Source organism: Bos indicus x Bos taurus, chromosome 20, assembly GCF_003369695.1.
Source record: "Bos indicus x Bos taurus breed Angus x Brahman F1 hybrid chromosome 20, Bos_hybrid_MaternalHap_v2.0, whole genome shotgun sequence".
NCBI classification, from domain to species: domain Eukaryota; kingdom Metazoa; phylum Chordata; class Mammalia; order Artiodactyla; family Bovidae; genus Bos; species Bos indicus x Bos taurus.
The window spans coordinates 41,379,730-41,402,263 of NC_040095.1; the positions used below are offsets into that span (position 1 = coordinate 41,379,730).

Consider the following 22,534-nt stretch of genomic DNA (forward strand, 5'->3'; position numbering starts at 1 on the left):
AAGGTGTGTGGTCAAACTGGTTGCTTTCTACAGCTGCCACCATCTTTCAAAGGTTTGCTTTTCAAGATCTGGGTAAGCATCAGAATCACCTGGGAAGCTTCTGAAAACAGTCCCCACTCAGATCTGCTAAACAGGCTTTCCACGGAGGGACCTGGGGACAGATCAGCCTAAACGCACCCTCCCTGTGCACTTTAACATCCACTCGGGCACGGAGATCCCTGAGTACATGTGCTACACACAGCTCTTCCCTTCCTGTGTTTGTGAAGTGCGTTCACCTTTTCGGGCCTTTCTGCTTTTCCCTCGTCGCTGCCTTGGCTGTAACATGACTTGTCCAGTGGGACAGGTTTGCTCTCAGCGGAGCTCAGCAGTCTTCTCTCTCACCGTGAATTTCCAGCCTATAAAACACCAAGTACGGAGCAGCCACCCCAAGGATCCTGGCGGCTCTGACACTTTACACTACCATGCACCAGAAGCTACATCTTTGAGTTCCGTGCTTTCTTCCCTGGGGCCCTTCTGGCTAGTCTTTGCACTGACATTCCACCACTTCACCAACTCCCTGGGGACAGGCGATCTTTTATGGCAGTTGGTTTGTGCCTTCCAAGCTTAACCAAACAGAAAATGAAAAATCTACTTAGTTGTTAGGGCTTCCCTGGTGGCTCAGCTGGTAAAGAATCTGCCTGCAAAGCGGGAGACCTGGGTTTGATCCCTGAGTTGGGCAGATTCCCTGGAGAAGGGAATGGCTACCCACTCCAGCATTCTGGCCTGAAGAATTGCATGGCCTCTATAGTCCATGGGCCGGAGAAGGCAATGGCAACCCACTCCAGTACTCTTGCCTGGAAAATCCCATGGATGGAGGGGCCTGGTAGGCTGCCGTCCATGGGGTCGCTGGGAGTCGGATACGACTGAGCGACTTCACTTTCACTTACAGTCCATGGGTCGCAAAGAGTCAGACATGGCTGAGTGACTTTCACATACACACTCAATTGTTAATGAGGTGGTTCCAGAGATATCCTACTTTAAGGAAAGGTACATTGTTCTCCCAATGCTATACTTGGAAAAAAACAATTTCTGTATCACTGATATTTGTATCCCAGATGGAAACTCCCATAAGGGAGAGAGGCAGACACAAAGAGTAAATGCCTACTAGGTACCAAATCTATTTAAAACTCACGGTGTGCTGGGCAGGACGGGCAAGTCAACAGAAGGTAACCAAGTCTTACGGTGAGGAGCATGTAGTGGCATTAAGGAAGGAGAGAGGGAACAACCATCCACCAGCCTGCCCACCTGTCCAAACACCCATCCACAATACGAACTGAGTCGACGGTGAATAAACCTGGCATGAGCCCTGTCCCGTGGATCCTCCATTCATGGGAGAGAATGATATTAAACAAGCAGTCTCATGCATACATATGTCTTTACAATCTGTGGTAAGGGTCATGAAGGAAAATATAGTATGTATTACAGGCATGAAGGACATTTGCATCCAGGAAAACTTCCTGGAGGAGGTGAGTCCTGAAGTTAGATAAGTAGACAGTGGAAGCCTAAGGAGAAGGAGACTGTTCCTGACCCAGGGGCAGACAGAGGACTTCTCTGAGCAGTGGCTGCTACTGCCCTGCGCTCAAGGGACACGAGACTCAGCACCAGAGCCCACCGCTGGACATCTGAGCAGCCCGTCTAAAAACCCTTCACCTCAAGGCTTTAGCAAAAAACAGTTGCTCCCCTTACAAAACGCTCAGGGACATGGCTGATTCCTGTTGGTGTATGGCAGAAGTCAACACAGTATTGTAAACCAATTATCTTTCAATTAAAAATAAATAAATTTTAGAAAAAGGTACCCCCCTCCAAAAAAAAAAAAAAAAGCTCAAGGAGCCCTGAGCCAGTGTCTCTCAGCATTAATAGTTTCACTCTGTGAAGATCTGATTTTTCAGGCAGACCCTGGGACCTTCCTGCTTTAATACTAATCGCACGTTTACACACACTGTTCACTGTCCCTTGCATTTGCCTCTAAGTTTGATTCCCCAGAATGGTCTAGCTCAGGCCCCAAACATCAGGCAGTCCCACTCTCTGACTCCAACAGAAGTGGCACTTTCACACACTTCAGTGAAACACTCAAGAGCCAATTTATCATTCAATGCAAATAAAACCCAACAGCACCTCTCCTTTTTCTCCATATATAGATTAATATATTATTATATATATATATATAGGCCCCCCCTCCTCCCCAAGGATGCTGCTTTTTCCAAAAGACTGATTCAGTTTCTCACACCTCAGGGCTAAGCCATCAACAAACAAAGAATCAAACACCCACATCAGACTTACAGAACCATAAGATCCAGTTTGGCTCACCTTTCCTTTTGAGAAACGAACTCCTTTATTCCTTCTTTAACCTTAATAAACCCAAAGGTTCTCCAGGATTTTCCAAACCGGGGATTCCAAAATGTTAGAACTGATTCCCTTCATGCCAAAGGAAGCCGGATACAGGTCTGCTGATTGATGTGCTAAACAAATCTTCCCAGCAGAGCTCCAACAATTGCAGATTTGGCAGCAACAATCATTACTTCCATTTTCATTTTTGTTTGTTAAAAATATAAAAAGGGTAAGACAGGTTCCTAATCACTTAAAAGGAGGGATCACTCATTCCACACACTGTTATGTTAAAACCCTTTTTCTACTCTTCATTTTAAAAATAGCCACTCTCTCAGAAGGCCAGATACATATTTTTCCTTAAAAATCGTATTTTAAAAAAGATGAACTGGATGCAAACTATTATATATAGGATGGACAAACAACAAATTGCTACTGTAAAGCATAAGAAACTATATTCAATATCCTGTGGTAAACCATAATGGAAAAGAATATGAAAAATATATGTATAACTGACTTTTGCTGTAAAGCAGAAATTAACCCAATGTTGTAAATCAACCATGTGAAAGTGTTAGTCAATCAGTCGTGTCTGACTCTCTGCGATCCCATGGACTGTAGTGCTCCAGGTTCCTCTGTGCATGGGATTCCCCAGGTAAGAATACTGGAGCAGGTTGCCATGCCCTGCTCTAGGAATGAGGTATACCTGACTTCAAAAGTTTATAAATTTAAATATTTTCTTTCTCCTCTCAAAGAGACTGGGCTTCCCTGGTGGCTCAGACAGTAAAAAATCTGCCTGCAATGTGGGAGACCTGGGTTTGACCCCTGGGATGGGAAGATTCCTTGGGATGGGAAGACCCCCAAAGAGATATGTAGGAACAAATAATTAGAAAACAGCCAATGCTAAATGCCAGGGGAACAGGGAGTAGCAGGTTTGGGAGTGTGCCAGGGAGGGTTGTATGTGTGCAGAGGCATTGTATTGTGTGTGTGTGTGTGTGTGTGTGTGTGTGTGTGTGTGTGTGTTTAGGTCTGCCAGGAGCACAGACAGAAGGAAAGGAAGCATAGGCAGGCTGGATCTGACGGCTTCACGTTAAGCAGTTGTGATTTTAAAGTCAGTGTGACCGAGACACCTTGAAGGACTTTAAAGCGAGCGACATGGCCAGCCTCTCATTTAAAAATTACCATCATCTGGCAGAAGACAAAGCGGAGAAGAAAGACTTGAGAAAGAATGACCGATCGGGTGGATCAGGACCACAGTTAGTACAGGGGAGGGGACTAGACTTGGCTATTTCTGAGATCAACCTGGAGGTTTTTAAGATCAGATGTGGTGCAGGGAGGGGAGGGAGGACCCCCTCAATGAAGTCAGACCCCACTGAGATGGTGACAATTATGCAAATGACTGTGGGATTTCACTGTCCCATCCCAGTTCTCTTTTTGCTGCCTTTACTCCTCACACTTGATACTCACCATATGGTTCTATTCTGAGCATGCATATGGCTCTATTCTAAGCATGGCTAGAGCTTTTTGAAGGGAAAATCTCATGGCTGTTTATTGCAGCCATGAAAAATAGATCACAGGGATGCTCATGGCAGACCCTGAGCGTTTGTATTACATTTGCTCCATTTAAGTGCTCGGGGCATCCATGACTTAGAGGTGCAGGAAGAGTCAAAGTCAGAGTCGAACTTGGCAGCAGGTTTCATCATTATCATCAGGGAAGTAAAAGGCTTTGTGATTTAGTTGATTAAAACAGTACCAAGTTTCTTTCATCTAAGTGGTTCACCGGTGTTTAAGGATCATAAAACAGCCTTGGATCATAAACATAAAACTAAAAAATAATTATCCCCCTCCCCACCTCAGTAGCTCAGCACCTTGAGAAGGCCCAGCAGGAGATTCTGGGAAGACCGTGAAGTTGGGAAAATGTCATGTGCTTACTTCCTGGCCCTGCAGGACTCTGTCTCATACCCAGGTCATCTGGCTTGAAACCAGAGCTCAAGGGAGTGGCTGACAGACGGTGGGCATTCAGGCAAGGATGACAAGCCAGGGAAGAAGGCTGGTGTCGCTTCTCTGTGATGTTTTGTGAGGGGTGTGGACAGAAGGTGAGGTGAGGTGAGGGGTGTCTGGAGCACAAAGAAGGCAGAACTAACAGTCAAGGAAGGTCAGTGCCGGTTTCCCCACCGACGATAAGGGGTTCGGGATTTGCATTTGCGAGCTGCAGGTGACATAACAGAGAAAACTGTACCCAGAAGCACAGCTCTGAAACATGCGTACTTGTGGGGGACTACTGCTCAGTCATCTGTTTCTTCTTAAAAGCAACCTAAAGTTTCCCAAATAAAGTGTGTTAGCACAGAATACATTGAAAGTCCTTTGGCAAAACTGCAGTAACAAGCATACACAACAAATATATACAACAAGATGTGATTAATTTGTAAACTTTTCAGATAATGTTATTGGCAATGACAGGCCCCAGGCACTGCTAGAAATGTAAATTAGCATAACCTCTCTGGAGAAAACTTTTAACTACGCAATTCTACTGCTACAAGCCATTGAAGCAAATTAAGAAAACGAGAAATGTGCAGAGGGCTACATGGACAATCATGTTCCATGAAGAATTCTTTATGATTTTAAAAATAAAATACACATGTGATAGATGTAAATGGAATTTTTGGTAGAAAATTAGTAAAATAAATTATGGCATATCCATGTTATAAAATGTTAGCCATTATAAATCATGCTTTGGGGAGATGTTTATGATTCTATCATTAAGACCACAGTAAGCTTCATAAGTTGTTAATATAAGGTCAGTTAAAAATATATATGTGCTTAAAATCAACTTGAAAAGCATAGTAAAATATTAAATCCTACTATCTTTCAATAGTACGATTGTGGGTGATCTGTATTTTATTTGTGAGGTTTTCTTGGGGATGGGGGGACCAAAAACCACTTATATAGTAGAAACATTACTCTTGAAATTAGAACAACTCATTTAACCCATAAATTATGAGTTATATTATACATATATATTACATAAATGGTTATTTAGTTGCTAAGTTGCGTCCGACTCTCTTGTAACCCCGTGGACTGTAGCCCACCAGGCTCCTCTGTCCATAGGATTATTTCAGCAAGAATACTGGAGAGGGTTGCCATTTCCATCTCCAGGGGATCTTCCTGACCCAGGGATCGAACCTGCATATCTTGCTTGGCGGGCAGATTCCTTACCATTGAGCCACCAGGGAAGTCTATATTACATAAATACATTTTATAAAAAGCATTATAATTTATAAAACTACAATAAGTCTAAGTTATAATTTAAATAAATGTATATAACATGTAATACATTTAATATATGTCATGGCTAATGTTTAGAGCAGTATTTAGTGTAAAAAAATTCTAGACAAATAATTCCTTGGATTTTTTGGCAAGAGATTATGAATTATGAAATTTTAAAACATGTGATTATAACCTCTCCACAGACTATTGGGCCACATACTCGCCCTGGCCCTTATCAGAGGAGGTGCAGGTGTGCTGCAGACTTTTCCTCTCTTTACACCCTGAGCTTACTCGACTCCCCACTGAGAGCTGGCTGAGTTGGGCAGGGCGGTGGGATCGAGCCCTCCAGATTGTGGGCGTGTGAGGGGAAAAACTGTGGGCTGGAGAGCCACGTCTGGTTAGAAAGGTGGGACTTCAGAGTCAGGCTGGAGTTGAACAGTTTACGGCGGGACTGCACACACTCCGTACGCCTTCTGTGTGGAGGGTGACTGCTGTGCCAACAGCAAATGGACAGTGCTGGGGCTGGGGAGGAGGTCACAGGAGGATGGGCAGGCTCAGAAAGATCCTGGCCTTGAAGGGTGGGCACACAATAGCGGGAGAAGAGACACAGGATATTCAGACAGTTCCAGGCTTATCCAGAGAGCCATCTGTCTCTGTAAGTCACCACTGTAGGGGCTGAAATGTTGATATCAGCCCTTTGAGGCTGCTAGGATATGGTCAGCTATGAGCCAGGGGCATAACCATAATGTTTGTGGTGGATAAACCTAGTTAGATTTTGTTGTCATTTTTTCATTAGTTTTAAATGAATGCTTGTCCTGTTGTTTGTTTTTAAATGTATTAAGTTATTTATAACCCAGCACCAGATGTACTGGTTAAATTCAAGGGATTCACTGGGAACCCAAACCAGACATCATGTTCCCACATCACATGGAGTTCACAGTTAGATGGGAGAAACAGATTTTAATCAAATAAGCACAAATCTAAATGTGACAAGTAGTTCACGGGAAAGCCACATGGTCCTGGTATGAGAGCTAAGAGATTTATTATAGATAGGATATATTCTGGAGGGTTTCCCAGGTGTAAGTGGTAAAGAAATCTACCTGCCAACGCATGAGACGTAAGACATATAGGTTTGATCCCTGGGTCAGGGAGAAGAGAAGGAAATGGCAATCCACTCCAGTATTCTTGCCTGGAGAATCCCATGGACAGGGGAGCCTGGCAGGCTACAGTCCATGGGGTCACAAAGAGATGGACATGATTGAGTGACTGACTAACACACACACACACACACACCCCCGCAACACACACCTTCTTCAAGATGTTTTCCTTTGTTTACTGGAAAGTTGTCTTAATGTACTGATTTTGTTAGAACAAAATTTACTGCCATCTTCCAGAAAACTGTCCTCATAAACACAAAAGCCTATGGTATTTATGATGTAAGTGGTGCTCCTTTAGATGTGGTACCTTTGTGCAGTCCACAATCTGCACAACCATAGTTTAGTGGCTCTGGAACTCTAGTGATAAAAAAGAAAAGGAAAAAGTAACTTTTTCTTTCTTAAATTATCGTATTATAATATAAATAGTTGTATAGATGTGAGAGTTGAACCATAAAAAAGGCTGAGTGCTGAAGAACTGATGCTTTCAAACTATGGTGCTGGAGAAGACTCTTGAGAGTCCCTTGGACTGCAAGGAGATCAAACCAGTCAATCCTAAAGGAAATCAATTGTGAATATTGATTGGAAGGACTGATGATAAACTGAAGCTCCAATACTTTGGCCACCTGATGTAAAGAGCCAACTCATTGGAAAAGACTCTGATGCTGGGAAAGACAGGAGGCAGGAGAAGAAGGGGACAACAGAGGATGAGATGGTTGAATGGCATCACTGACTCAATGGACATGAAGTGAAGTGAAAGTTGCTCAGTCGTGTCCGACCCTTGGCGACTGTATATTCCATGGGATTCTCTAGGCCAGAATACTAGAATACTGGAGTGGGTGGCCATTCCCTTCTCTGGGGGATTTCCCCAACTCAGGGATCGAACCCAGGTCTCCTGCACTGCAAGCAGACTCTTTATCAGCTGAGCCACCAGGGAAGCCCGATGGACATGAGTCTGAGCAAACTCCAGGAGATGGTGAAGGACAGGGAAACCTGGTATTCTGTAGTTCATGGGGTCGCAAAGAGTCAGACACAACTGAGTTACTAAGCAACAACAATTATATAAATGGGAGAAGAGATACATTTTGTGTTGCTGTCTTCTAAGGCCTAATTACAGACAGGACTAACTTCCCAATGCTTATCATGCTGCCAAGGCTCAGTGCTACTGGGAAGGAGTAAGAGATCCAAATGGCAGAAAGAAGGGACCCTCCCCAGGCCTGGATGGATGGGAACGACAGCTAACAAGGTTTTATACTAAATATGGGCTATCTGTAAGATGTGGGAAACGAAGAGGAGACCACAGAGCTGCGCTGCAACCACAGTTAACACAGCCCTCCCGACTCTGCCAGACCACACGGCGGGGGCGGGGGGGCAGCACACGAGGGCGTGAAGGGCCACAGGCTGTGTGAGGAAGAGCTACGAGCCAAGCGCAAAGTCCTCATTTCATTAAAACTGGGAGATATATCCATGCAAGTTCGCCTGAATGGGTGCTGTGTTACTTTAACATTCCACTTGCAACCAGACATCTCTCCATCTAAGCTCAACTTCACAAGCAATAATTTTCAAATACTGTATCAAGAAATAGCAATAAAATCCTTGGCATATTATAAGACACCCTAGAAGTTGATACATGCACTGAACTCAGTACCAATTGCTCTCTTATGTCCAGGGGTATGGTGCCAATTGTTTTTTCTTAAACGTGAAGTATTACCTTCATAGATTTTTCTGGATGATTCTAACAAAAAAAAATAAATAAATAAAAAGATGCACTGTGGTTCTCTCCCATCCTGGTCTGGACCATAATGTCTATCTCCAGCTTTTATCTCTGGCCCTGGTACCCAAGTCTTTGGCAGATCATCATCCCAGCAGAGCATCCCGGCAGAGCACAGGCGCACTTACTGCGCTCTGGATGGAAGATGAGCCGGTGCCTTCGTCCTCGTCTGGCTCCTGGTCTTCGTTGTCGGTCCAAGAGGACACGTCCTCTGTGGAGCTGGTCAGGTCAGGCAGACTCTTAGATGTCAGCCTCAGGAGGTCCTCGGCAGAGTTCTCCTGCGGGGAAACAATGAGACGCCTGTGAATTACCCTGCGATATCAAGGTCAAGGAAACATAGCGGAGTCAACCGTGGGTGGCCACGTGTTCCCAGTCCAACGACTACATGGAGTATATGTTCACATTTCCAGGTGTGCGAGGCGAATGCACATGTCCGGGGTACAGAGCCAATTTAAACCTTGAGTTTTTTTTTCCCTTGATGAATCAGTGTTTCTTAGGTGAATGTTTCTATGAGTAATCTAAGCTCCCTGAACTTAAGATCCTTCGATTCCCCCCCATCCCACCCCCCCACCGCCGTCTTACTTTCAGGATGTAATTTAAACTCCCTCATTGGCAGGCCAACATCAGAGATTTGGCCTCTGCCCAGCTCTCCAAACTCACCTGCCTCCATTCTCCCCTCTAAGCCTCCCTTCCATTCAAGCCACCCTGACTTTCAAACACGCCAGGCTCTCCCAGCCATGCTTCCTCTTTCACCAGCAGCTCCCCTGCCTAGACCACTCTTCTTCCCAAGACTAAGACCTCTTGAGGCAAAGCTTGAGCATCCTCTCTGGCAAGCCTTCCTGGAGTCCCACATTTCTCCTCTCATGTCCTCTACGTTTACTGCCTCACTGTGGGTATATAACTTATTCGTCTATCTTGCTTTTTGTCTGAGAGTTCCCCAAACCATGTCTACTCAGCGCTGTGTCTCTAGGTCGAGCTCAGAGCTCAAACATCCACTATATTCTCCTCTCGCTCACTGCTCATCTCACAAGCCCCTGTTGGTTAGAAAGATTAGATCATTTACTGAATCGCAATGAGAGTAGAGACCGATAATGTCTGCCATGAAAGCAGTCCTTGAACAACTTTTAAAGGACAACAGAAACTCATGGAATCACATTCTATTAAGATTAGACTCCAAAGGGGGCTTCATTAACAGAGCCCTTCCTTCCTAGACACAGATAAAGTCAGAATGGGTGTGCGGTGCAGGCGAGATCCATGAGGCCGGGTGACAATCTCAAGGACAAATGAGGCACGCACGGGCGCTGAGAGCTCTCCTGGGGAAGGACATGGCACGTGAGGCCAGGGACCAGGGCTACAGGGCTGATCTGAGGCCAGAATGAAAGAGCAACGTGCCCTCTCCTCTTGTTGCCACACCAGCGATTTCTACCAGGAAGGAAACATGTGCAAAGTTTTGATCATCATATTCCTTGGGGGATGATGGAAAATAGAACAACAAAGAATACCCAGCTTATAAAAGGGACTTACAAACTACCAGTGAGCTGGCACCTGGTGAGATTGGTGTTTGTTCCTAGTTCGACGTGGATTCCACTCCTGCAAGGTACCTGAACCTCACTCATCTTAGATCAGTAATTTGTGACTACCACACTTTCAGACCTTGCCCAAGGAAAGGAAAAAGAGTTATTTGCGACAAAGTGAGCTGAATCCATTTCTGTGATGTCAATTCTGCTCAACTATTAATAGCAGAAAGCTTAAAAGAGTGAAAGTTCCAACTGCTGAGTAAATTTCACAACAGCCACAAGATAGAATACGCCACTGTCATTAAAAATGCTGATCCAGAAATACATTTCCTGATGTGGAAAGAGCTCTTTTGGCGGGTTGCTGCTGCTGCTAAGTTGCTTCAGTTGTGTCCGACTCTGTGCGACTCCATAGACAGCAGCCCACCAGGCTCCCCCGTCCCTGGGATTCTCCAGGCAAGAACACTGGAGTGGGTTGCCATTTTTTAGCAGGTTACTTAGTGAAAAAGCAGGTTAAAAATAATATGTAAGAACCATATTAATAACAGATGTAACAACAACCTGGATACAATATGAAAACCATAAAGACACATTTCTGCAAGTGCTCACTGTGACCAACTACATTGTTTAGAGATCTTTATCCTTCATTTGATCTTCCTAATATCCCATGAAGCAGTTATTGATTCTCACCGCACAAGTGAGATTTCGAAAGAAGCAGCAACTTGCTCAAGACACACAGCTTTTAAAGGGCTGTGCTGCCCGAATCCTGGTGGGACTGTCTCCAGGTACAGTCAGTCTCCTTGTGTTTGATTCAATTGAAAAGGAAACGTGTTCCTGTCTGGAAGGAAACGCCAGTTAGTGGATGGTACCATGGGCGATATTAGACATTTTATCATGTTTTTCTTCTCATCCTTTTTTTTCTGGGTTTTCTACATTAGATACAATGAATACATATTTCTTGTAAATAAAAACCAAGAGTGAAACAAAAAAGAGAAGTGCATAAGAGAAATCCGTGTTGCTATGCATGTACTTCCAGGAATATCAAGATGAACTAGGGCATTCCGAGTTTATTCATTCAGCAAAAACTTTCTAAGCTCCTCTCATACACAAATGACATACGGTGCGGAAACACGAGACATCCCTTCCAGAAGACAGTAACTGTGATATTTCTAAAACAATGCCGGTTAAGTTTTGTCACGAGGTGATGCTTATCTGCAACAATAATTTAGATTTTTTTATTATTCCTTATATGTGACAAGTCAGAAGTTTTTTATTCTTTTCTCTTTGAATGTAAAGGCAGAACTGAAGTCTGTAGATGACTTGTTCTTTGGGATAAAGAAGAAGAACAGAAGTCAAGCAGTGCCTAACAATCAGGTGCTTCTTCTCCACGGATGAGCACCTTGGACGGAGCAGAGTAAGTTCAGGAGCAAACAGCTGGCAGCTGCTGCAGTAGCGTATTTGGCTTAGTTGTAGGCGAAGCAAATGGGAAGGAGGAGAAAGCTCTGAGGGCTGGTCAGCCTTAGGGCCGTAGCTCTGGACAGATGGCCAAGAGCCAACAGACTGAAAACCAGAATGGACGCCTGTTCCTCAGCTCTGGACACTGCTCAGCCCTACGAAGACCTCAGCAAGCATCCCAAAGTGTCACAGCCTCTGGCAGGAACACATGACCTTGTTCTAACACCAGGGGCTCTGGATTCCTTTATATCTTACATGACTGAGGGGTAGCATGAAGCTCTGACGGCCAGCGGACCCAGGATGAAAGCTGCTTCTGCCACCCACCGCCTGCATGACCTCTGGACAGATGAACTGATCGCTTAGATTTTAATCTCATCTTCTGAATAAGAAGAACTAATGGCTTTCTCACGGGATTCACTTTAAGAATTAAATGAGACAGTAGGTATAAAGCGCCTAGCGCCCAGTGGTAGCCAGTACATTAGTGTCTTTCTTCCTTTAAGTTGATGAGCGATGTCTGTTTTCAAAAATCTCACACGTGCCCCTTAATCACTAGTTTTACCCACGAGGGGTCGTTTTTTGTTTTTGTATTTTGTGTCGTTTATGTATAATGACTGGCATAGAAGAGATTTCTTTCCCACTTTCCAAACTAGTAGGAGAAAGAAGTCAGTCCAGAAATAAAGGTCTGGTGGACATGCTTTAATGCCTGTGCAGAGACCTCTGCGGGGTTAAGCTGCAAGCTTGGGGAGGTGGGGTGTGCGTGTGTAAGAACCAATAAGGCTTTTCAAATTCCCACCACATCTGGTCAAATGGGGAATTTGTTTCAGCCTTTCCCTCCTTGTGGGATCCACCAGGCTGACCGAGAGCATCCCTGGCTTTGCTCCTGCCCCACCCCTAGGAAGAGGATGCCCACGGCACCTCTGGGAGGTGAAGATGGGGTGTATGAATGGAGAAGGTCTCAATTCCTGCCTCCAGGGCTTCAGCATCAGCTCTTCCTGCCAAGTCTTTGCCAAGCTCTGAATTCTGGTTGGAAGCAGGATTTGGGGTACATGGTATAAAGGAGAAAGTGAAAGTTGCTCAGTCGTGTCTGACTCTTTGTGACTCCATGGACTATACAGTTCATGGAATTCTCCAGCTAGAATACTGGAGTGGGTAGCTGTTCCCCTCTCCAGGGGATCTTCCTAACCCAGGAATCAAACCCAGGTCTCCTGCATTGCAGGTGGATTCTTTACCAGTTGAGCCACCAGCGAAGCATAAAGGGGGAAAGTAGATTTTTCAGATGACTCAAAATACTCACCTATTTATTAAACCTAGGAGGTGCTAGTGGTAAAGAATCTGCCTGCCAATGCAGGAGACACAAGAGACACAGTTGGAAAGATCCCCTGAGGAGGTAACGGCAACCCACTTCAGTATTCTTGCCTGAGAAATCTCATGGACAGGGGAGCCTGGCAGGCTACAGTCCATGGGGTTGCAGAGTCAGACGTGATTGAGCACACAAAATCTAAGAAGGAAAATAAAAACCTGTGGATGCAGGGTTCAAAAGTAACATCAAGGATAACTGAGGGAAATCAGCCATCCTGGTGAGAGCTATTGCTGGGAAGGGTTAAGGACGGGGTGGCTCACACCAGTGCTCCCCTGCGTTGGATCCAGGATGAACTGGAAAGAAGCCCCATGGCTCCACTGCACTAGCCCCCAAGTCCTGAGGGCTCTCCCCTGGGCTCATGGATGTCACTATCTCATCAGACAATGGAGCAGAACCCAGACAGCCCTTGTTCCTCCCCTGGTCCCGCAGCCGCGGTATCCCACTGCCTCTCTGCAGCGTTCTAAGGCTGGCGAGACCCTGGAGAGAGATGGGGGTCCCATATCTCAGCACTAGTTTCACATGCTCTGGTGGGTGGGGGTGAAAGGAGCCCCAGCCTGAGGCCTCGTGAAGAAGAGCTGGCATCCAGACAGAGGGCATGGCCAGACTGGGCGTCACAGCAAGAGCCAGGGTCCCGGCACTGCCAGCCGCATCAAGGCCCCCTCGGAAGCTCTGTCTCGCCGGGTCATTTGTAAAATTGAGGAGGATGGGAGGGGGCGTAGCTGGACAAGCAAGGTTCACAAGGCTTCCTCCAGCACCGAGGCTGTGTGCTGCTGGGGATCAGAGCCCGGGCCTGCAGCCTGCCCATGCCGTCCCAACCTCCTTCCTGCAGGTCCGAGAAGGTGTGCATCTCCAGAGGCGCGTCACCTCCCTCCCGCCCCTGCTTCCACATCTCCTCCTTGGTTTCCCCTTGGGCCAGTTGCTACTCTCTCTATCCTGGCTTTTCTCCCATTCATCCCTTTTCTTTAGTCCTTTTGTTGCTTTTTAATCTCCTAGATAAACCTATCGTGAAAGTCTCTCAGTCATGTCCAACTCTTTGCATCCTAGTCCATGGAATTCTCCAGGCCAGAATGCTGGAGTGGGTAGCTGCTCCCTTCTCCAGGGGATCTTCCCAACCCAGGGATCGAACCCTGGTCTCCCGCTTTGCAGGCGGATTCTTTACCAGCTGAGCTACCAGAGAAGCCCAGATATACCTATAAAGACTCTTAAAGGATGGCAAGATGATTAAATGCCCTTAAGCTCAGGGCCCCTTGTGGGCTTGCACTGCAGAATCATGGCTATTTGCCTGGCCCAAGCAAAGGGGAGTACGCATGTGTTAGGGGGCAGGGGTGAGGGGGTTCATGCGGAGGGCTCACAACCAAATCTACCACTGCCATTCAAAATATTTTACAAAACAAACAAATCCACCTACCTTGCTGGCCACCACCAGCTGAACCACTCCAGTGGCTGAGCGAAGAATGGCCACAGCTTCCTCGTGGGAGAGCCCGACTAGTAAGTGACCATTGATTACCAGCAGCTCATCTCCTAAGGATAGTCTGCCATCCCTGAGGAAATGGAGACGGGAAAAAAAAAAAAAAAATCCCTCGTCAAGATGTTCTAGGCTTGGGAAGGGCCATCTTCCTGGAGTTGGGGAGGGTTGTCAGAAGGGGACAGTCCAAAATGGGCTACAGAGGAGTATGGAAGATGGGGACGGCTGGGGTGGGACCGCTCATCCTTCTGTCAGGGTCCAGATGCCCAGTTAGCAGAGACTAGGAGCTTTATGATTTCAGATGGTCCCTTAGTTATAGGCACGATCATAAGTTACCACCATATCCTACATCAATGTCAATGAAACACCTCCCATGCAGGTGGAGACATGATGGAGAGGAATCGAGACCCCAAATCTTTAGGATACTTAAGTCTTTCTTTTCTCAGTCCTACCTGCCATCCTGCCCTTGTGACTGAGTCATCAGCTGAGTCTCTGAGCTGAGCCCCAGAAGAAAAAGGTATCCGCAGCTCACCAGGAATCCTTCCCTAACACCCGTCCCTCTCTCCCCAGGTGACACACTGTTGCCAGGATTTCCTCTGTGGCACCTGAGACCCTGAACCGCATGTGTCTGTAACCCCTGTGCCCAAGAGTCATGGGGCCTTGAGGGTCAAGTCTCAAACTGCCCCCTTCCTCCTTGTGTCTCTGCCGCCAAGCTCCATAAGCAGGTGGATGAACGGAAAAATGAACAAAGAAACTGCCTAAGTTACTGCTGTTGCAGGGAACAGACCCGGTGTACATCACAGGCATGCAAATGTGTTCTCTTTGTTTCCTTTAAATTAAGTGAAGGACTTGGAGCTTCCTTCCTACTGGGCTGGAAGGAGGTCCAGTCACCACGGGGTCTGCCTGCCCTACAGAGGTTTGGGGACAGACGGTTACAGAGCACCAGGCAGGCCTTGTCAGTCATAGGAGGTCAACAGTTCTGTGGGTGCCAACTGAGCCTCCAATGGCCTGGTCTCCCATGATCCCAAAGCAGCCAGAGGCTCTTCATCCCCACTGCTAAATATGAGATGGGAAATTGAGTGAATTTGAGAGTCCCAAAGCCCAGGTCCCACCATCCCCTCTGGAGGCTTTGCATCAGCACCCAGGATTCAAGGGTGGCACTCACGCTTGTCTCTCACACAGATTCACCCCAGTGTTTTTCTCTTCAGTCTGTAGACTCTCTCCTCCTTGCTTGCTTTCAATAAATTAACCAACTTCCCTCTCCTCCTCTCCCTCACCATTTTCTCTCTCTGTCCTCTAGGGCATGTATCATTATCTTTTCTATGAATTTAGGCTTTAACAGAAGACAGGAAGCATGAGAGATTGCTGACAATCTCTGCTTTCTGTCCTTCAAAAATCCCTAAAGCAGAGAAATGCTAAGTATCACAGTAGATGCTTGGGATGGAAAGAGAAGAGAAAGAGGGAAACCATGGTGAATAAGCACACTGGAAGCTCAAGGAGGCATGAGGGCAAGCTCTCTGAAGGAGAGGCATTCAGGAATACTGGAGAACACAGTGGTCAGGGCCAGTGTCCTTGGGTTTACTTATCCACACCACCATCAAGCCATCCACATCTCTGTTCCTCTTATTTTCCTCTTTGATCCCATCTTTCTCAGCTCCAGTTATTACCTAGAATGCCCCACATGTGAATTAGACACCCAGACACATACACACATACAGGCTAGGGGTGTAAGAAAACGGTGAGACCCGTTAAAAAATGGCTCACTTGAAAAATGGATAAGAACAGTTCTATTTAAGCTCAGCTCTGGGCACAGGAATTTCCTAATTGCCAACTTTCCAAAGACCTAGGAGTAATGGGGAAATGGCTATCTGATGCGAATTCTTTAAAGCAGCTATCCTTTGGGAAGTGTGATGATGCTCTTCTGGATATGAACTACCTAAGGTCTTAAACCTTCACTAATTACCGCCACCCAAATAAGTGACACCTGAAGTTAATCTCTTCTCTACTCAGGCTAACAGATCATATTTTCTAGTTATGGGACTGATGAGCGTTGAAAACCTTGATAATCAGTGCACTGGTCCTCTCCTCGGTATTCTATTCTTCAGACCAAATATGTCAAGCTCCTTCAACTTCACCTAATGAGATATGTTTCTGAGAGCCCCCAAGGTCTTGGGCAGGCCATTACTGCTCTGGTTTGCCATTTCCCTTTCAGCATCAGGGTACCTGGGCTGAATACTAATTCCAGACCAGCATCACCTCCCTCATCAGTGAAATTCCACCTTTACCCACTTATTCTATACAGATGGGCATCCAACATACAAATACACCCTATGGTGCTTTGCAAATAGTAGATGCCCTATGTATATAGGAGCAATCAGCCCCAAAGTAGGAGCATACCTTCCATCTGGGGACGGCTACCTCCCTCTGACTCAATATGGACTTCTTTGACGTGCCTCTGCCTAAGCGCCACCCATCTTCCTACTTCAGATGACTGTTGAGGTTAAAAAAGTAGCTTTGGAGTGTGAATGGTTTTCAGGTCACAAGGAGAAAACTCACATTGATTTTTCTCCCTCCACATCTGCATGACCAAGACACACGTGTTTACATGTGTATCAAATCTTGACAGCCATGACGTGGCAGGTGAACTGTGGTCACGTTTGAACCCCCATCACTTTCCCGAGTCGTCAGCCACAGTGACCATGTGAAGGATGTGGTGTTCCACCAAGTGGTAGCTCTGGATAAGGAATCACGTGTCACCAGCATCCTCAGACTCAGGATAACTTTCACTTGACACTCAAAGTGAATGGATTAGAAAGGAATCTAATCCCTCCTTGTGCAGTGGCCCCACCCATTAGCCACTTCCTGTGCTCAGAAGGGTATTTAATTAGAACTGCTAGTACCTGATTTCCTGCCATGCTCCAGCACCTTCCTTGTAAGCTGTAATCACCAGGCCTTTGACTACCCCCCCAGCACCCAGGGGCAGGGGAGGGGAGGACCAGGAAGCAGAGAAAGGGGAGAGTTATCCAGTCACCTGTGAGCGGCACCGCCTTCCTTCACTTGGGTGACAACGATAGCGTGAGGTGAGCGCTTTGATCCTCGGCCTCCACTAACCTGAATTCCCAGCCCATCCGATTCTTTAAGCAGCTCCATCTTCCATATCCGGCCGACTTCCTCCTTGGAAGAAAAAGTGAGCACACCGTGAAGCATCTGGACAGACACGCACCATTCTCACAGGAGGGGCAGCTGGAGGTCTGGCCGAGTCCCATCGCTTGTTGACCGACACTGCAGAGGCCCACTGATGAGAAAACTCTACGGGCTGGACCAAAGTCTCGGGCAGCAGTCAGTGCTGCCCAATCCAGTTCTCATGACGGCAGGAGTGTTCTGTGTCTGCATCATCTAACAGGAGAGCCGCCAGCCACAGGTGGCTGTCGAATGCCTGAAATGTGGCTGCTGGCAACGGAGACCCTGAATGTTTCATTTCATTTTAATTAAATTGAATGAGCCACCTGGGGCCAGTGGAGATGACTTTGGAAAGCACGGCAAAGGTGATGTGTGAATTCCCTGACCAGGATCCTGTTAAGTAAAGCTCTTCTGCCTGAAACCCAGATACCACTACATGAGTAAACACTGGCTGTGTCTGGGTTCCGTTTATTTACTACACCTACTAATTAATAAAGGGAAATGAAAGGAAGACAGAGCCAGGAGACTCTAGTTTGATCCAATCAACTAGTTTAAGCCAAGCTCAACCACTTAGTACTTATGAAAATCAATTGAGGCCTCAAAACCTCAATATCCCTGCCTTTAAAGTAGGGATGATTAGTAAAACTTCCAAGTCTGGTTGTTAGGATTAAATGAGACAGGAAGCAGGCAGCAATGCTCCTGACATCTAGTAAAATACATAATAAATGTTAATCAGTAACCATATGTGACTTACACTCGCATAAATGTTAAAAACGTCACACTGAATTGAATCTTAAACTTCCCGACAACATGTGAATGAGATCTTGGAGAAATCAAAATAGGAAATTCACTGGTGTACTTGTTATCAACATACATTGGTCAACACGCTCTTTAAAAACATTTAAAAATGCTACAACAACTATAAAAATCTACCCTTTCTATTTCACTTATTTTTTGGCTGTGGGGGGTCTTGGTTCCCTGACCAGGGATTGAACCCACACCCCCAGCACTGGATGCATGGAGTCTTAACCACTGGACTGCCAGGAATTTCCCCAAATCAATCATTTTTAAAAACTAATAGAGGTCTCTAGGGCTTCCCTGGTGGCTCAGTGGTAAAGAATCTGCCTGCCATGCAGGACACTTTGCAGGAGATGAGGGTTCGGTCCCTGGGTCAGGAAGATCCCCTGGAGAAGGAAATGGCAACCCACTCCAGTATTCTTGCCTAGAGAATCCCATGGACAGAGGAGCCTGGCGGGCTACAGTCTATGGGGTCACAAAAGTGTTGGATGTGACTGAATGACTAGACAACAAAAAAAAGGTCTCTAAGTCCTCTGAACTGCCTTGGTTCATTCTCCTTTTGACTCTGTATTCCATTCCAAGGACACAAAGATACTCCACTGCAAAACACTGGAGTTCCCTCAGACACTTGGCTATTCAGAGAAATGAAAGCAAAAGCTTCCAAAGTGGTTTATCTGGGAGTCTGACTTTAGGCTCATCCCAAAGTCCTTTTTAGCTCTACGTATATAGGTAGGGGTCCCAATGCATTCCTCAATTTATAGAGTAAAAACCATCTGCTTTCTCCATTCACCACGAAGGTCCAATGGAACTGCTAAGACCCAATACAGACAAAGCAATCATCTCCCCCAAAATAGGCAACCTGCCCATTCAAGCTGTTTGCAAAAGAGAAAAAATGTGAGGCATTTAGAAAATCCGAAGTGCATACTGTCAGAAACGAAAATGAAGCTTTAGGCAACAGTAAAAAAAACAGATGTGGAATGGTCACTGATGCGCAGCAACAGGAATGTCTAAGGAAATTATCAGCAGACAGAGACTTGTTGGGTCCTACTCTTTTCCAAGCCCAGGGCTGCTCACAGGGCCCCCACAATTCCAGCAACACGCGGTGATGCCAGCTGTCTCCTCCATCCACTGACCACAAGTCCATGAAGCCTGTCTGGCCAAATGTAACTTCAGAAGTCACTGGCTTACCACAGTAGTTCATGAACTTGTCAACAAGCCCTACATCATCCCATCGTCTCACTTTGGACTCCCTGGGTTTTGGTTTGTTGCCTCTGACCTCTGGAACACCTTTCCTTCCCATTCAGGAACAGCCTTCCTGCCTTCAGAGTCTCTCACAGCTTCACTCCTTCCATGAAGCCATCCTTGAGAATTACCCCGAGACAGCAACTTTCAATACTTCCAGTACATGAGACTGTATGCCAGGTGGAGAACCAAAGAGAACACATGCAGGGGTGTGCTGATTAGCTGTTGTCTTGGCGAGCTGAGCATCCTGCATTTACACACAGGCCAGTCCTGTGGCTGCCTCCCTGGGCCTCACAGAGCAGGTAAGAAATGAGCACAGATGGTGGCCTGACTTTTTTTATCCCCTTGGAAGATATCGCATGGTTCCTGGTGTCCTGAAGATGTGGGGCAGTGTTACTCTCTTCCCCAGTACAGAAAAGCTGTGGAACTCTTTCCCAAGAACAACAGGGACCACTATTAGAGCCCAGATACAAGAAAATCCCTTTAGTTTTAGCCCAAATTAGTAGAAACCTATCCATCCCTATGACTAATTACACCATCGTTTTCTCCCATCCTACCCTCCTTTGGCTAAACAGAAGACGTTAGGTATGGTTCATAGAGGATGTGACAATACTGGATACAGTTCTAATTCTTAAATGCTTTTAGAAATAGGACTTGTGACCAGGAACATGCAAAACTATGATCATGGGGAAAGGATGGCCTAAATGTTTACCCTGACAGAGGAGTTAAAGACAGTATTCATGGAGAACACCCACAAACCCACTCCACACCCCTGGCCCAAGATGCACACAACCAGTTAAAAACAAAACAAAACCACATATCTAAAATAAATGGCTTCAGAGGGGGACTTCCCTGAAGGTCCAGTGGTCATGGTTTCATCTTCCAATGTGGGAGATGTGGGTTTGATTCCTGGTCAGGGAGCTAAGATCCAACATGCCTCTTGGCCAAAAAACCAAAGCATAAAACTGAAGCAGTATTGTAACAAATTCAATAAAGATTTTAAGAATGGTCCACGGCCACAGGGGGCAGGAATATACAGTGGAGAAAAGATAGCCTCTTCAATAAGTGGTGCTGGGAAAACTGAACAGCTACATATAAAAGAATGAAAATAGAACACCTCCTAACACCATACACAAAAATGAACTCAGATGGATTAAGACATAAATGTAAGGCCAGAAAACTCATAGAGGAAAACATAGGCAGTACATTCCTTGACATAAATCACAGCAAGATTCTCTATGACCCACCTCTTAGAGCAATGGAAATAAAAACAAAAATAAACAAGTGGGACCTAATTAAACTTAAAAGCTTTTGCACAGCAAAGGAAACTATAAACAAGATGAAAAGACAACCCTTAGAATGGGGAAAAAATAATTGCAAATGAAACAATTGACAAAGGCTTAATCTCCAAAACACATAAGCAGCTCAGGCAGCTCAATACTAGAAAAACAAACAACCCAGTCAAAAAGCGGGAGGAAGACCTAAACAGACTTTTCTCCAAAGAGACGTACAGATGGCCAACAAAAACAAGAAAAGATACTCAACATCACTCATTATTAGAGAAATGCAAATCAAAACTGCAATGAGTTAGTAGTTCACACCAGTCAGAATGGCCATCATCAAAAAGTCTATAAACAATAAATGTTGGAGAGGGTGTGGAGAAAAAGGGATCTTCTTGCACTCTTGGTGGGAATGCAAATTGATACAGCCACTGTGGAGAACAGTATGGAGATTCCTTAAAAAAACTAGGAATAAAACTACCATATGACCCAGTAATCCTGCTACTGGGCATATACTCTGAGAAAACCATAAATGAAAAAGACACATATACCCCAATGTTAATAGCAGCACTATTTACAACAGCTAGGATATAGAAGCAACCCACATGTCCACTGGCAGATGAATGGAAAAAGAAGTTGTGGTACATATATACAATGGAGTATTACTCAGTCATAAAAAGGAACACATTTGAGTCAGCTTTAGTGAGGTGAATGAACCTAGAGCCTGTTATACAGAGTGAAGAAAGTCAGAAAGAGAAAAACCAATTTCATATATTAACGCATATATATGGAATCTAGAAAAATGGTACTGACGAACCTATTTGCAGGGCAGGAAGAGGGATGTAGACATAAAAAACAGACTTTGGCCACATGGAGGAGGGGGAGGGTGGGACAAGTAGAGAGAGTAGACGCATATGTACTATCATGCATAAACTAGCTAGCCAGTGGGAAGCTGCTGCAGGGCTCAACCTAGTGCTCTGTGGCAACCAAGAGGGGGGAAGGGGGGGCGTGGGGAGGAGGCGTGGGGAGGAGGTTCAGGAGGGAGGGGACATATGTGTACTTGCGGCTCATTTGCATTGTTCTATGGTGGAGGCCAACACAATATTGTAAAGCAATTACAATAAATTAATTAAAAATTTAAAATAAAGAGAATGGTCCACATCAAAAAAATCTGAAAAAGCTTCAGAGGGCAGAAATGACCAATCTATAATAAAGCCCCTAATTATACTAGTCCAGAAACAGATCTCCTTCCTCACTTTTATCCAATAAGATGATTCCCCTGCCATAACAGACAGTAGGAACTAAAAGGGGAGAATTCAAAGAAAATGATGCACGTTTCCTCACCATGGAATTTCTTGATCTTCTAATGAAGGGGTTCCGAGGAACACAAAGGAAGTCAGAAGCAGGAAGCGGCAGATGCTATCAGTCTTAATTGTGCAACTGTCGCATTAAATCTAGCTGCCTACAGATGAAAGCAGTGTTCAGTTAAAAATAAAATCAGTTCTAAAGTGTATTAGTCTAAAGCTGGAACTAGCCAAAACCCAACAGGCCAACTTAAATACAATAGTATCAAGTATATTGCCAACTGTCTTCTTACAATTCCACTTAGGTATCTTGTACACACACCAGTAGAGTCTCTTCTCTTCCTGGCTTCGCCATCTCAATGGGAACAGCAACATCATCAGTT

The 22,534-nt window shown here is 45.5% G+C and overlaps 1 protein-coding gene across 7 annotated transcripts in view; it reads right to left on the reverse strand.

Moving 5' to 3' along the window:
- The window catches only part of PDZD2 (PDZ domain containing 2), a 404,920-nt gene that overhangs the window by 73,590 nt on the left and 308,796 nt on the right, over positions 1–22,534 (reverse strand). For 6 of the 7 annotated variants that reach the window (XM_027520465.1, XM_027520462.1, XM_027520461.1 and 3 more), the window contains 3 exons: positions 17,379–17,521; positions 14,291–14,423; positions 8,682–8,831 (listed from right to left, as the gene is read on the reverse strand). In XM_027520465.1, coding sequence (XP_027376266.1) covers positions 8,682–8,831; positions 14,291–14,423; positions 17,379–17,521 — 426 coding nt within the window. The remainder of the gene's footprint in view (positions 1–8,681; positions 8,832–14,290; positions 14,424–17,378; positions 17,522–22,534) is intronic. The other variant, XM_027520463.1, reaches the window with a different exon arrangement.